At 41.0% G+C, this 14,409-nt stretch overlaps 1 protein-coding gene across 1 annotated transcript in view; it reads left to right on the forward strand.

Moving 5' to 3' along the window:
* Positions 1-12,145: 12,145 nt before the first annotated feature.
* atp2a3 (ATPase sarcoplasmic/endoplasmic reticulum Ca2+ transporting 3) overlaps positions 12,146-14,409 on the forward strand; it is a 107,439-nt gene continuing 105,175 nt past the window's right edge. The window contains exon 1 of the mRNA XM_046329771.1: positions 12,146-12,515. Within this exon, the coding sequence (XP_046185727.1) occupies positions 12,398-12,515 (118 nt within the window). The 5' untranslated portion in view covers positions 12,146-12,397. The remainder of the gene's footprint in view (positions 12,516-14,409) is intronic.

The following is a 14,409-nucleotide window of genomic DNA, read 5'->3' on the forward strand; positions in this document are numbered from 1 at the left end:
GGTACTCTCTGTATATAGCTCCACATTGATCTGGTACTCTCTGTATATAGCTCCACATTGATCTGGTACTGGTACTCCCTGTATATAGCTCCACATTGATCTGGTACTGCTACTCCCTGTATATAGCTCCACATTGATCTGGTACTCTCTGTATATAGCTCCACATTGATCTGGTACTCTCTGTATATAGCTCCACATTGATCTGGTACTGGTACTCCCTGTATATAGCTCCACATTGATCTGGTACTGGTACTCCCTGTATATAGCTCCACATTGATCTGGTACTCTCTGTATATAGCTCCACATTGATCTGGTACTGGTACTTCCTGTATATAGCTCCACATTGATCTGGTACTCCCTGTATATAGCTCCACATTGATGTGGTACTGGTACTCCCTGTATATAGCTCCACATTGATCTGGTACTGGTACTCCCTGTATATAGCTCCACATTGATCTGGTACTGGTACTTCCTGTATATAGCTCCACATTGATCTGGTACTCCCTGTATATAGCTCCACATTGATCTGGTACTCCCTGTATGTAGCTCCACATTGATCTGGTACTCTCTGTATATAGCTCCACATTGATCTGGTACTCTCTGTATATAGCTCCACATTGATCTGGTACTGCTACTCCCTGTATATAGCTCCACATTGATCTGGTACTGCTACTCCCTGTATATAGCTCCACATTGATCTGGTACTCTCTGTATATAGCTCCACATTGATCTGGTACTCTCTGTATATAGCTCCACATTGATCTGGTACTCCCTGTATATAGCTCCACATTGATCTGGTACTCCCTGTATGTAGCTCCACATTGATCTGGTACTCTCTGTATATAGCTCCACATTGATCTGGTACTCTCTGTATATAGCTCCACATTGATCTGGTACTGGTACTCCCTGTATATAGCTCCACATTGATCTGGTACTGCTACTCCCTGTATATAGCTCCACATTGATCTGGTACTCTCTGTATATAGCTCCACATTGATCTGGTACTCTCTGTATATAGCTCCACATTGATCTGGTACTGGTACTCCCTGTATATAGCTCCACATTGATCTGGTACTGGTACTCCCTGTATATAGCTCCACATTGATCTGGTACTCTCTGTATATAGCTCCACATTGATCTGGTACTGGTACTTCCTGTATATAGCTCCACATTGATCTGGTACTCCCTGTATATAGCTCCACATTGATGTGGTACTGGTACTCCCTGTATATAGCTCCATATTGATCTGGTACTGGTACTCCCTGTATATAGCTCCACATTGATCTGGTACTGGTACTTCCTGTATATAGCTGTATTCTTGTGTATTTTATTTATGCTTTGTATTTTTATATATATATATTTTTTACCTCAGCATCGTTGGGAAGTGCTCGTAAGCAATCATTACACGATAAAGTCTACACCTGTTGTGTTTGGCAAATGTGAAAAATAAAATTGGCTTTGTCTGGGCAGAGTAACATTCCATACTAGTGGTTAGAGCGTTGGACTAGTAACCGGAAGCTTGCAAGTTTAAATCCCCGAGCTGACAAGGTACAAATCTGTCGTTCTGCCCCTGAACAAGGCAGTTAACCCACTGTTCCTAGGCCGTCATTGAAAATAAGAATTTGTTCTTAACTGACTTGTCTGGTTAAATAAAGGTAAAATTGGGAAATGTGGGGATATTTATAAACCATTAGCCTATGTGAATGGCTGTTCATCTGAAGAGATACAACTGTCTGTCCATCGCTATGGTTCATCCATACAGAGATGATCTCCGTCCCCCTAGCTCACCTGTTGTCAATTTGTCTAGGACATCACCTCACACACACACACACACACACACACCAAGTGTCATTTAACAGACATCATCATCTGGGTGGTGTTAATGTTGTGTCAGCTGTTTTGTACCCAGCTAGATTGATATCTCGGTCTCTCTCTCTGTCTCTCTCTGTCTTTCTCTTTCTCTCCATCTTTTAATCTCTGTGTTTCCAATCAGTTTTCTTATCTTTGTTTGTGAATAATCTTTGTTCAATCGGAGCTGCTATCAATGAGATGCTATTGGACCATACCATTATTGGCAGGGTGAAGGGGGGGATATAGGGTCAGTTGGTAATGATAGATAAGCTGGTATTAAGATGTTGTATAAATTAGCCCCCCTGCTTCTAGATGAAACATTTATCTTCATAGGTCTGTGAGGCTGACATTCCTCTGTGAATTGACAACTGCGTCACAGACAGTTCCCAGAGCTTCGTGCAGGGAAGTGGGAGAGTTATGGGTGGGTGGGGGGTCTATTACGAGGAAAGAGGTGGGTGTTGACTGCTCAGCGTGCTTGTCAGGTACAGCTGCTGCAGAGTGAAGACTGTGATTGAGTCTCACTTCAAGCCTCCTTGAATTCAAAGTCAATGGCAGAAACAGCAGTTTGTCCTCACAGGAAGCACTGTGGATCTGTCAGGGACAAACACTCACGATGAAAACATTACCGAGGGACTAAAGGTTTTAAGAAACTGTAAGGGATATCTACTATATTTGATGTTACCATGAAGTGACTATTCAGGCCATCAAGATCCTATTAAATTACAGTCAATTATTTTTATAGTTCCTAATTATATATGGCAGCTATATTGTATCTAGGAAAACCAACTTTTCAAAGAATGGATCTTACATGGTGTATAACAGGTCAAATAAGAGGTTTTGTAGTGATTCATATGTCGATGATCTGAATCATATTTGCTGGTCTGTGCTGTGTAATGAGGACTAACCAGGCGCTGCACTTGACAAAATTTATGAAATTGTTTACCCCAGTTACTAATAAGCATTAAGAAAATGACTGTAAAAACTATTAAATCCCAGTGGATTTATTAGGAATTTAAAGGATTTATGATTGAGAGGGAAAAAGGAATGGCTTATACAGTGGAAGTCAGAGGTTTACATACACTTAGGTTGAAGTCAGAGGTTTACATACACTTAGGTTGAAGTCAGAGGTTTACATACACTTAGGTTGAAGTCATTAAAACTCGTTTTTCAACCACTCCACACAATACTTGTTAACAAACTATAGTTTTGGCAAGTCGGTTAGGACATCTACTTTGTGTGTGACACAAGTAATTGTTCCAACAAATGTTTACAGACAGATTATTTCACTTATAATTCACTGTATCACAATTCCAGTGGGTCAGAAGGTTACATACACTAAGTTGACTGTGCCTTTAAACAGCTTGGAAATTTCCAGAAAAGGATGTCATGGTGTACCTGTGGATGTATTTCAAGACCTACCTTCAAATTCAGTAGCCTCTTTGTTTGACATCATGGGAAAATCAAAGGAAATCAACCAATCAGCCACCTCAGAAAACAAATTGTAGACCTCCACAAGACTGGTTCATCTTTAGGAGCAATTTCCAAACACCTGAATGTACCACGTTCATCTGTACAAACAATAGCACGCAAGTACGCAAGTATAAACACAATGGGACCACGCAAGCCATCATACCGCTCAGGAAGGAGACGTGTTCTGTCTCCTAGAGATGAACATACTTTGGTGTGAAAAGTGCAAATCAATCCCAGAACAACAGCAAAGGACCTTGTGAAGATGCTGGAGGAAACAGGTACAAAAGTAACTAAATCCACAGTATAACGAGCCCTATATCGACATAACCTGAAAGGCCGCTCAGCAAGGAAGAAGCCACTGCTCCAAAACCGCCATAAAAAAGCCAGACTACGATTTGCAACTGCACAAGGGGACAAAGATCATACTTTTTGGAGAAATGTCCTCTGGTCTGATGAAACAAAAATAGAACTGTTTGGCCATAATGACCATTGTTATGTTTGGAGGAAAACGGGGGACGCTTGCAAGCCAAGGAACACCATCCCAACCGTGAAGCAACTCTGTCAGGAGGAATGGGCTAAAATTCACCCAACTTATTGTGGGAAGCTTGTGGAAGGCTACCCGAAACGTTTGACCCAAGTTAAACAATTTAAAGGCAATGCGACCGAATACTAACTGAGTGTATGCAATCTTCTGACCCACTGGGAATGTGATGAAAGAAATAAAAGCTGAAATAATTATTTATCTCGGCTATTATTCTGACATTTCACATTCTTAAAATAAAGTGGTGATCCTAACTGACCTAAGACTAACTGACCTAAGAATTTTTACTATAATTTAATGTCAGTAATTGTAAAAGACTGAGTTTAAATGTATTTGGATAAGGTGTATGTAAACTTCTGACTTCAACTGTAAGTCTGGCTGCATAACCAATTGGCAAACCTACTGCAAATTGAGAAATCATGTGACTAAACAGAACAAAAAGAAGAAGAAATTACATTATGAAACAAAGATAAATGACAAAAGAATGACAGTAAAATTTTGGGAGCACCTTAAATAACATTTTGGGCAAAAAAGCAACTCCATCATTGAACACCAAGTACAACATAATCCAGGTAGAATCAGGCATTACCCAGGGCAGCCGTCTAGGCCCCTTACTTTCTTCAATCTTTACTAATGACCTGGCTCTGGGTAAATCCAGTGTATCTATGTATGTGGATGACTCAATACTATACACGTCAACTACCACAGCAAGTAAAATCTCTGCAACACTTAAAAAAGGTCTGTAGTCAGTTTCAGAATGGGTGGCAATAAATAAATAAGTCCTAAATATTTCAAAAACTAAAAGCATTGTATTTGGGACAAATCATTCACTAAACCCTTGACCTCAGCTAAATCTTGTAATGAATAATGTGGAAATTGAGCAAGTTGAGGAGACTAAACTGCTTGGAGTAAACCTGGATCGTAAACTGTTATGGTCAAAACATATTGATGCAACAGTAGCTAAGATGGGGAGAAGTCTGTCCATAATAAAGTATTACTCTGCTTTTTAACAACACTATCAACAAGGCAGGTTCTACAGGCTCTAGTTTTGTCACACCTGGACTACTGTTCAGTCATGTGGTCAGGTGCCACAAAGAGGGACTTAGGAAAATTACAGTTGGCTCAGAACAGGGCAGCACGGCTGGCCCTTAAATGTACACAGAGTGCTAACATTAATAATATGCATGTCAATCTCTCATGGCTCAAAGTAAAGTAGAGATTGACTTCATCACTACTTGTTTTTGTAAGAAGTATTGAACAGGCTGAATGAACCGAGCTGTATGTTTAAACTACTAACACACAGCTCGGACATCCATACATACCCCAGAAGACATGCCACCAGAGGTCTGTTTAAACTACTAACACACAGCTCGGACATCCATACATACCCCAGAAGACATGCCACCAGAGGTCTGTTTAAACTACTAACACACAGCTCGGACATCCATACATACCCCACAAAGACATGCTACCAGAGGTCTATTTAAACTACTAACACACAGCTCAGACACCCATACATACCCCACAAAGACATGCCACCAGAGGTCTGTTTAAACTACTAACACACAGCTCGGACATCCATACATACCCCACAAAGACATGCTACCAGAGGTCTGTTTAAACTACTAACACACAGCTCAGACACCCATACATACCCCACAAGACATGCCACCAGAGGTCTGTTTAAACTACTAACACACAGCTCAGACACCCATACATACCCCACAAGACATGCCACCAAAGGTCTGTTCACAGTCCCCAAGTCCAGAACAGACTATGGGAGGCACACAGTACAACATAGAGCCATGACTACATGGAACTCTATTCCACAGTACTACATAGAGCCATGACTACATGGAACTCTATTCCACAGTACTACATAGAGCCATGACTACATGGAACTCTATTCCACAGTACTACATAGAGCCATGACTACATGGAACTCTATTCCACAGTACTACATAGAGCCATGACTACATGGAACTCTATTCCACAGTACTACATAGAGCCATGACTACATGGAACTCTATTCCACAGTACTACATAGAGCCATGACTACATGGAACTCTATTCTACAGTACTACATAGAGCCATGACTACATGGAACTCTATTCCACAGTACTACATAGAGCCATGACTACATGGAACTCTATTCCACAGTACTACATAGAGCCATGACTACATGGAACTCTATTCCACAGTACTACATAGAGCCATGACTACATGGAACTCTATTCCACATCAGGTAACTGATGCAGCAGTAGAATCAGATTTTAAAAAACAGATAAAAACACACCTTATGTAACAGTGGGGACTGTGAAGAGACACACACAGGTACAAACACACATAACATACACACTATACACATACGTGCACCTGGATAGTGTTGTAGTAGAGTAGTGGATAGAGGAAACACAATGTATTGTGAAATCTGTTGTAAAATGTATTTTAATGTTTAAAAATAGTATTACAATATATATTACTGCCTTCAATTTAGCTGGACCCCAGGAAGAGTAGCCTCCTTGGCAGCAGCTAATGGGGATTTATAATAATAAATACAAATACAACAATTATAAGCACAGAAACATACACTACCTGACCAAAAGTATGTGGACACCGGCTCGTTGAACATCTCATTACAAAATCATGGGCATTAATATGGAGTTGGTCCCCCCTTTGCTGCTATAACAGCCTCCACTCTTCTGGGAAGGCTTTCCACTAGATGTTGGAACATTTCTCCAGGGGATTTGCTTCCATTCAGCCACAAGAATATTAGTGAAGTAGGGTACTGATGTTGGGCGATTAGGCCTGGCTCGCAGTCAGCGTTCCAAATCATCCCAAAGGTGTTATATGGGGTTTAGGTCAGGGCTCTGTGCAGGCCAGTCAAGTTCTTCCACACCAATCAAGCTGAAACAGGAAAGGGCCTTCCCCAAACTGTTGGCTCGAAGTTGGAAACACAGAATCGTCTAGTGTATGCTGTAGTGTTAAGATTACCCTTCACTGGAACTAAGGAGCCTGAACAATGAAAAACATCCCCAGGCCATTGTCCAATGTCGGCAAGCTTTACGTCACTCCAGCCGATGCTTAGCATTGCGCATGGGGATCTTAGGCTCGTGTGCGGTTGCTCAGCCATGGAAACCCATTTCATGAAGCTCCCAAGTAACAGTTATTGTGATGAAGTTGCTTCCAGAGGCATTTACATTTACATTTAAGTCATTTAGCAGACGCTCTTATCCAGAGGCAGTTTGGAATGAATGTGAATGTTGCAACCGAGGACAGACGATTTTCACGCACTACGCGCTTCAGCACACGGCCTACACACGGCCACACGGTCCTGTTCTGTGAGCTTGTGTGGCCTACCACTTCGTGGCTGAGCCGTTGTTGCTTCTAGATGTTTCCACTTCACAATAATAGCACTTACAGTTGACCGGGGCAGCTCAAGCAGGGTAGAGATTTGACGAACCGACTTGTTGGAAAGGTGCCACGTTGAAAGTCACTGAGCTCTTCATTAAGGTCATTCTACAGCCACTGTTTGTCTATGGAGATTGCATGGCTGTGTGCTCGATTTTATACACCTGTCAGCAAAGGGTATGGCTGAAATAGCAGAATCCACTAACTTGAAGGGGTGTCCATATACTTTTGTATGAACGGTGTATTTCCCAAAATGAACTGTGGAGATGTAAGGCATCTAAATAAATCAGAAAGGATTCCCATAAAAGTACAAAGACAACCTGACCTTTACAGACATCCAGACAGTGCAGGAGACTCTCTCTGAACATGGTAATCGTGTGGCATATCACTCAGGCATGTGAGAGGGAGGTAAATATCTCTTATGCCACTGATTATTTACATGATGCAAATGACCAAAAGAGAAGAAGAAAAATACTGCTGGAGGGCAGACAGACAGGCAGACAGACAGACCGGCAGACAGACAGACCGGCAGACAGGCAGACAGACAGACAGGCAGGCAGGCAGACAGACAGGCAGGCAGGCAGACAGACAGACAGGCAGGCAGACAGACAGACAGACAGACAGACAGACAGACAGACAGACAGACAGACAGACAGACAGACAGACAGACAGACAGACAGACAGACAGACAGACAGACAGACAGACAGACAGACAGACAGACAGACAGGAGTACTGAACAAACAGGCTACAATGTTATAGTATAGAATTGTATAGTACAGCATAGTCTAGTTCAAAGGCCCAGTGCAGTCAAAAAAACGTGATTTGCCTGTGATTTATTTACATTTATACACAATGAGGTTGTAAAAGTACTGTTAAATTTGGAAAATTATGATAATGCCCTTTTAGTGTGTAAGAGCAGTCTGAAAAGGCTGCCTGACATTTCAGCTTGTTTTGGTGGGATGGAGTTTTGTCTGGCCTGGTGAGGCCACCAGGTGGTAAATTGGTTAACAGACCGTTCCAAACCTCTCTGCCAATAACAGCTAGTTTTCAGTTTTCCCCTCCCCACTGAGACCACTCCCACCAAAATTCTTGCTTGAGAAATTCCACTTTCCGAATAAGTTATTTTTGTTTACCTTTTTATCATTTTAATTTAAACCAATCACAAGAAGGTACTTAAGTGTTACCCAGAAATAATTTGATATCGAGATTTTAAAAAAAACTGCATTGGACCTTTAAGCATTGAGCTGTGGTCACTGTATCTATACGTTTTATCCGCAGCATGGGTGTGACTGTGGGTGAGACATGGCACGGCTGCATGAGAAGAAGTACAGTGTATTCAGAAAGCATTCAGACCCCTTCCCCTTTTCCACAATTTGTTTCGTTACAGCGTTATTTTGACATGGATTAAATACATAAAAATATCCTCATCAATCTATACCCTATAATGACAAAACTAAAACAGGTTTCTAGAAAAAAACTGAAATAACGTATTTGCATAATTATTCAGACCCTTTGCCATGAAACTCGAAATTGAGCTCAGGTTCATCCTGTTTTCATTGATCATCCGTGAGATGTTTCTACAAGTTGATTGGAGTCCACCTGGGCTATATTAAATGGATTGGTTATGATTTGGAAAGGCACATACCTGTCTATGTAAGGTCCCACAGTTGACAGTGTATAGCAAAGCAAAAACCAAGCCATGAGGTTGAAGGAATTGTATGTAGAGCCCTGAGACAGGATTGTGTGGAGGCACAGGTCTGGGGAAGGGTACCAAAAAATGTCTGCAGCACTGAAGGACCCCAAGAACATAATTACCTCCATCATTCTTAAATGGAAGAAGTTTAGGACCACCAAGACTCTTCCTAGAGCTGGCTGCCCTGCCAAACTGAGCAATCGGGGGGGAAGAGCCTTGGTCAGGGAGATGACCAAGAACCTGATGGGCACTCTGACCGAGATCCAGAGTTCCTCATCCTTCCAGAATGAAGCACTCTGCAGCACTCCACCAATCAGGCCTTTATGGTAGAGTGGCCAGACGGAAGCCACTCCTCAGTAAAAGACACATGACAGCCCGCTTTGAGTTAGCCAAAAGGCACTTAAAGGACTCTCAGACCATGACAAACAAGATTCTCTGGTCTGATGAAACCAAGATTGAACTCTTTGGCCTGAATGCCAAGCGTCACATCTGGAGGAAACCTGGCACCATCCCTACGGTGAAGCATGGTGGTGGCACCATCATGCTGTGGGGATGTTTTTCAGCAGGCAGGGATTGGGAGACTAGTCAGGATTAATGGAAAGATGAACGGAGCAAAGTACAGAGTGATCCTTGATGAAAACCTGCTCCAGAACACTTTGGACCTCAGAATGGAGGCAAAGGTTCACCTTCCAACAGGACAACGACCCTAAACACACAGCCAAGACAACGCAGGGGTGACTTCGGGACAAGTCTCTGAATGTCCTTGAGTGGCCCAGCTAGAGCCTGGACTTGAAAACGATCTAACATCTCTGGAGAGACCTATGCAGCGACACTCCCCATCAGACCTGACAGAGCTTGAGAAAATCGGTAGAGACAAGAATGGGAGAAACTTACCAAATACAGGTGTGCCAAGCTTGTAGCCTCATACCCAAGAAGACTCAAGGCTGTAATCGCTACGAAAGGTGCTTCAACAAGTGAAGGGTCTGAATACTTATGTAAATGTGATATTTCAGTTTTTAAAAACCCGTTTTTTGCTTTGTCATTATGGGGTATTGTGTGTAGATTGATGAGGAAAACAACTATTTAATCCATTTTATAGTAAGGCTGTAAAAGTAACAAAATGTGCAAAATGTCAAGGGGTCTGAATACTGTCCGAAGGCATTGTATAGTATAGTTCTGAAAGTTATGTAAGTTATAAATAAGTTGAGCTGTGAGAAATAGGACAGAACCAGAACACCATGTTCCCTTTCTCCTTCCAGTGCACTGCCTACTATCTGCAGTACAGTACTGGGCCTTATTATCTTCTGCATAGCCACAAAGAAGATCTTACTGCATCAACCAACGTCACATGGTTGAGTCTCAGTCTCAGATAAGATTCAACTTGTACACCTTCCTTTTTGTGGGCTACTCCTACTGCAGTTTCACCACAGTTGTGAGTTGTGCAGAACTGAGAAACAAACAGAATAAATCAAGCAGCTTCCAGGCCAAAGCAACATAACATCTGCTTTGGGCCACGCAATATATATCCTTTTTCATTCTTAAAACTCAACTTACTATTGAGAGTAAGAATAGTAGAATTACACCAGGTACAATTTAGAAATGTGGTTGTGCATCATTCAGTCACTGAAAAGTCGCCCACTTCGCCATGCCATCAAACAATGACCATGGCTGCATAATGATCGGGGCACGCTGGGCACATGCCCAGGGCCCTGACCTCAAGGGGGACGCTATTGATTTTGTTAGTCTTTCTTACTTAGATATCATATTAACATGGCATAAGTCATGGCAAAATGGATTGAATTACAGGAAAATACTTGTAAAACTGCACATTTCTTTTCTCTGACCCAAGGCAGAATTTATAGAATTTCATGAAATTTGTTATAAAATTGCTACATTTTCTCTCTGCCCAATGGCAAAATGTGTAGAATTGCATAAAACTTGCTTTAAAATGGCAACATTTTCTCTGCACCCCATGTTAAAATGTGTAGAATTGGTGGAAATGAACTTTAAAATGTTGTTTTTTCTCCCTCCTGTTAAGGGGGGGGGATCCAAATATTGCTTAGGGACCCCAAAACGCTAGAGCCGGCCCTGGATTCAAGGATATATATAATATAATAATAATAATATAATAATATAATAATAATAATATATGCCATTTAGCAGACGCTTTTATCCAAAGCGACTTACAGTCATGTGTGCATACATTCTATGTATGGGTGGTCCCGGGGATTGAACCCACTACCCTGGGTCAAGGATGACCCAGGTGCACACTGTTCAAGGACAGTAACTCACTTATCTAACTAGCCCATAGTGTGAAGTGAAGTGCTATGTAGGAGTTACGTGTGGGCATTAGATTAGTCAACATTTGATTACACTCAATTGGCAAACTATTTCCAGAGATGTAGACTACAGCTATTCCAAGAAGTACAAAATCAGGAAAGTCAAATTTGATGCAATTGTGTTTAGGAGACTTTTAAATAAATAATGTTTCCAGAAATATTATATATAATAAATTACAATATGAGTGAAATAGTACTCCTTAAAAAAAAATGTAATTCAATATGTTTTAAAACAGCTTTTCTGTGTTGGAATGGTATGGCCATATCACAACAACAGAATGGTCTGGGCATATACTGGTCAATAAAAGTATTACTGACAAGTAAACAGCTGATTGGGCAGCTCAGCCAATGAGACGTCTCACACAAAAACATGACGTCATCCGCTATGAGGAAATAGAAAGCAAGTTTGAGGTGGGATTTTTGAAGTGTTTTTTTTTCCTCCTCTCATTTATGCTTTTGTCATAAATACAAGTATAGGACGAGTCAACCACATTTTGGGGGGTATGAGTAACATATTATGAGCTTTTAAAAGTGAGATTTTCTTTGCACAAGATGATGTGCCAAAAGGGAAGAGATCCATAACCCCAAGCATGAACTGATGACATATGAAACATTTGTATCTTGAGAATGACATAGTATTAACTCCTGTGACTTTTCATATGCGGTGCATAAGAACTATAGGCCTAAACCGAGATGACACGGGCTTTAGCAGAGCTTTACACTCAGGTAATGACAACCAATAGGAAGGCAAGCGAGTGTTCGAACACGCTCACTCACGAGAGAGGCGGTCGCTACGCCGTCCCAACACATCACACCTTGTGGTTTGATGAAGTGCTGACTGCAGTAGGATCTATTGGGCAATAGAGTTGTCTTGAAAAGGAATCCGGCGGTACAGCTCCAATTGTCGGCTCGCAGAAGAGGAGGCAGGTGACCGTCTAGCAGGCAGAGCCACCTCCGCTTGGCAGTCTGAACGCAAGGCACATCGGTGGAAAACGACTGTATATTAGACCTTTATTGTCGTAATAGATGTTCCATATTTAAACTACATGCCTTATAATTTAATTGTTTAGTTAGTCAGTTCTCCCTCCGAGATGGATAGCGCGCACACGAAATCCGCATCTGAAGTTTTAGAGAACTTCAGTGTGAACGAAAACACTGGACTCACACTTGAACAAGTGAAATCTAATTTTGAAAAATATGGACCGAACGGTGAGTAACATTGTTGCTGTTTACTGTTATTCAGTTTACCTGGTTGAATGTTAAATGCAATTTTTCCACAGTCACGAATATCACTGAACAGTTTAGGGAACTTGTAATTTTACCACGGTCACGGATTTCATTGAGTAGTTTTTAGGGAAATTGGTTAAATTATTTCCCCGCGCCTTATTGAAAAACACGAATATCTGTCGCATACATCCTGCCAATGTTCCTTCCACCCGACATCTTTTGACTGATCTTATGCTTGACGCTACTGTCCGTTGTTTTCATTTTTTATCACACTTCACTGAGCTACATTGAGTTTCTCGCTTTAAACAAAGTTGTGTGTAAGTGGGGATACAACGCACTGAACCCGAACGCTCCTTATCACGGATAACTAGTACAACCTTCAACCAGATTAATAGAATATGCTATTATTGTAACACCTGTATTTAGGCTGGACGTCTATCGCATCGGTTTTGTAATGCATTCATGCATGTATTTTTTTGTGTTGGGAGGGGGGGGGGGTAGACTAGTATTATGGCACGTTCATCAACGACAATTATTAATTAAGAATAAGTGCAATACTGTAACACTTTTCATTTGGGGCTATAGTCAACAATAGGAATAGCCTTTACACATTATGGTACCATCTAGCTTTTTGATCATGACTGTGTTCCATTACATTACACATAGTCATTGGACTAAGGCATTCTATACGGGGGGTTTGGGTCTGGACATTAACATGCATCGCTTGCAATAGAAGCAAAATGACCTTATTTTCATATCAGCGATACACAATTATATATATTTTTAAAAGGTAAAAGTGATCCATACCTTTTCTATAGGGTTAGGGTCCCACGTAGCCATATTTCCATGTTACAGCGCTTTTCTACGGAAAACAGACAGAAGACCGTGGACTACCTGTGCAAATGAGCTTTCTGGCTCTTCGGAACACCTGTGTTTAAACGAAAGATGGACGACACAAACATGTTGTCACTGAAAAATACTGTCGGCTGCAACTACGTTAAAAACAGTGTATAAACAGTAAGTGTGCGTTTTTGCATTAAAAAAATCATTTTAATGTGATATTAAAAGTACAGGGATTTATGTGTCTAGAATAATCGATTCCCGTTTATAGAGGAGAGAGTATTTGGATGTTTTCACTTCCAGAGCCAATTCGCCCTTTAAAAAGAACATGTAAGGTCCTTGGACTAAGGAGTAACGTTAGTCTTGAGCTAATTGGAGAACAACTATTCACCCTTTCATTTAAAGATAAATAGGTAACATATTATTACATGTCATTCCTGCTATAGACAGTCTAATCAAATCTAATTTTATTTGTCACATACACATGGTTAGCAGATGTTAATGCGAGTGTAGCGAAATGCTTGTGCTTCTAGTTCCGACAATGCAGTGATAACCAACAAGTAATCTAACTAACAATTCCAAAACTACTGTCTTATACACAGTGTAAGGGGATAAATAATATGTACATAAGGATATATGAATGAGTGATGGTACAGAGCAGCGTACAGTAGATGGTATCGAGTACAGTATATACATATGAGATGAGTATGTAGACAAAGTAAACAAAGTGGCATAGTTAAAGTGGCTAGTGATACATGTATTACATAAGGATGCAGTCGATGATGTAGAGTACAGTATATACGTATGCATATGAGATGAATAATGTAGGGTAAGTAACATTTCATGTGAATGGATATTTCACATGAGAGGCAGTCAATCAAGTTGATAAGGAGGAAGTGTTTCTGTGGGATAATTCTGTAAAATACACAACTGATAGAGAGAACTTGATTTACCTGTTTCCATTTCAACCCCATTAGTTGTAATACGCATGGTTAATACTCTAGGTTTGAAGTTACACACTCATGCCATGGGAGGC

This window comes from Oncorhynchus gorbuscha, linkage group LG02, assembly GCF_021184085.1.
Source record: "Oncorhynchus gorbuscha isolate QuinsamMale2020 ecotype Even-year linkage group LG02, OgorEven_v1.0, whole genome shotgun sequence".
Classification (NCBI taxonomy): domain Eukaryota; kingdom Metazoa; phylum Chordata; class Actinopteri; order Salmoniformes; family Salmonidae; genus Oncorhynchus; species Oncorhynchus gorbuscha.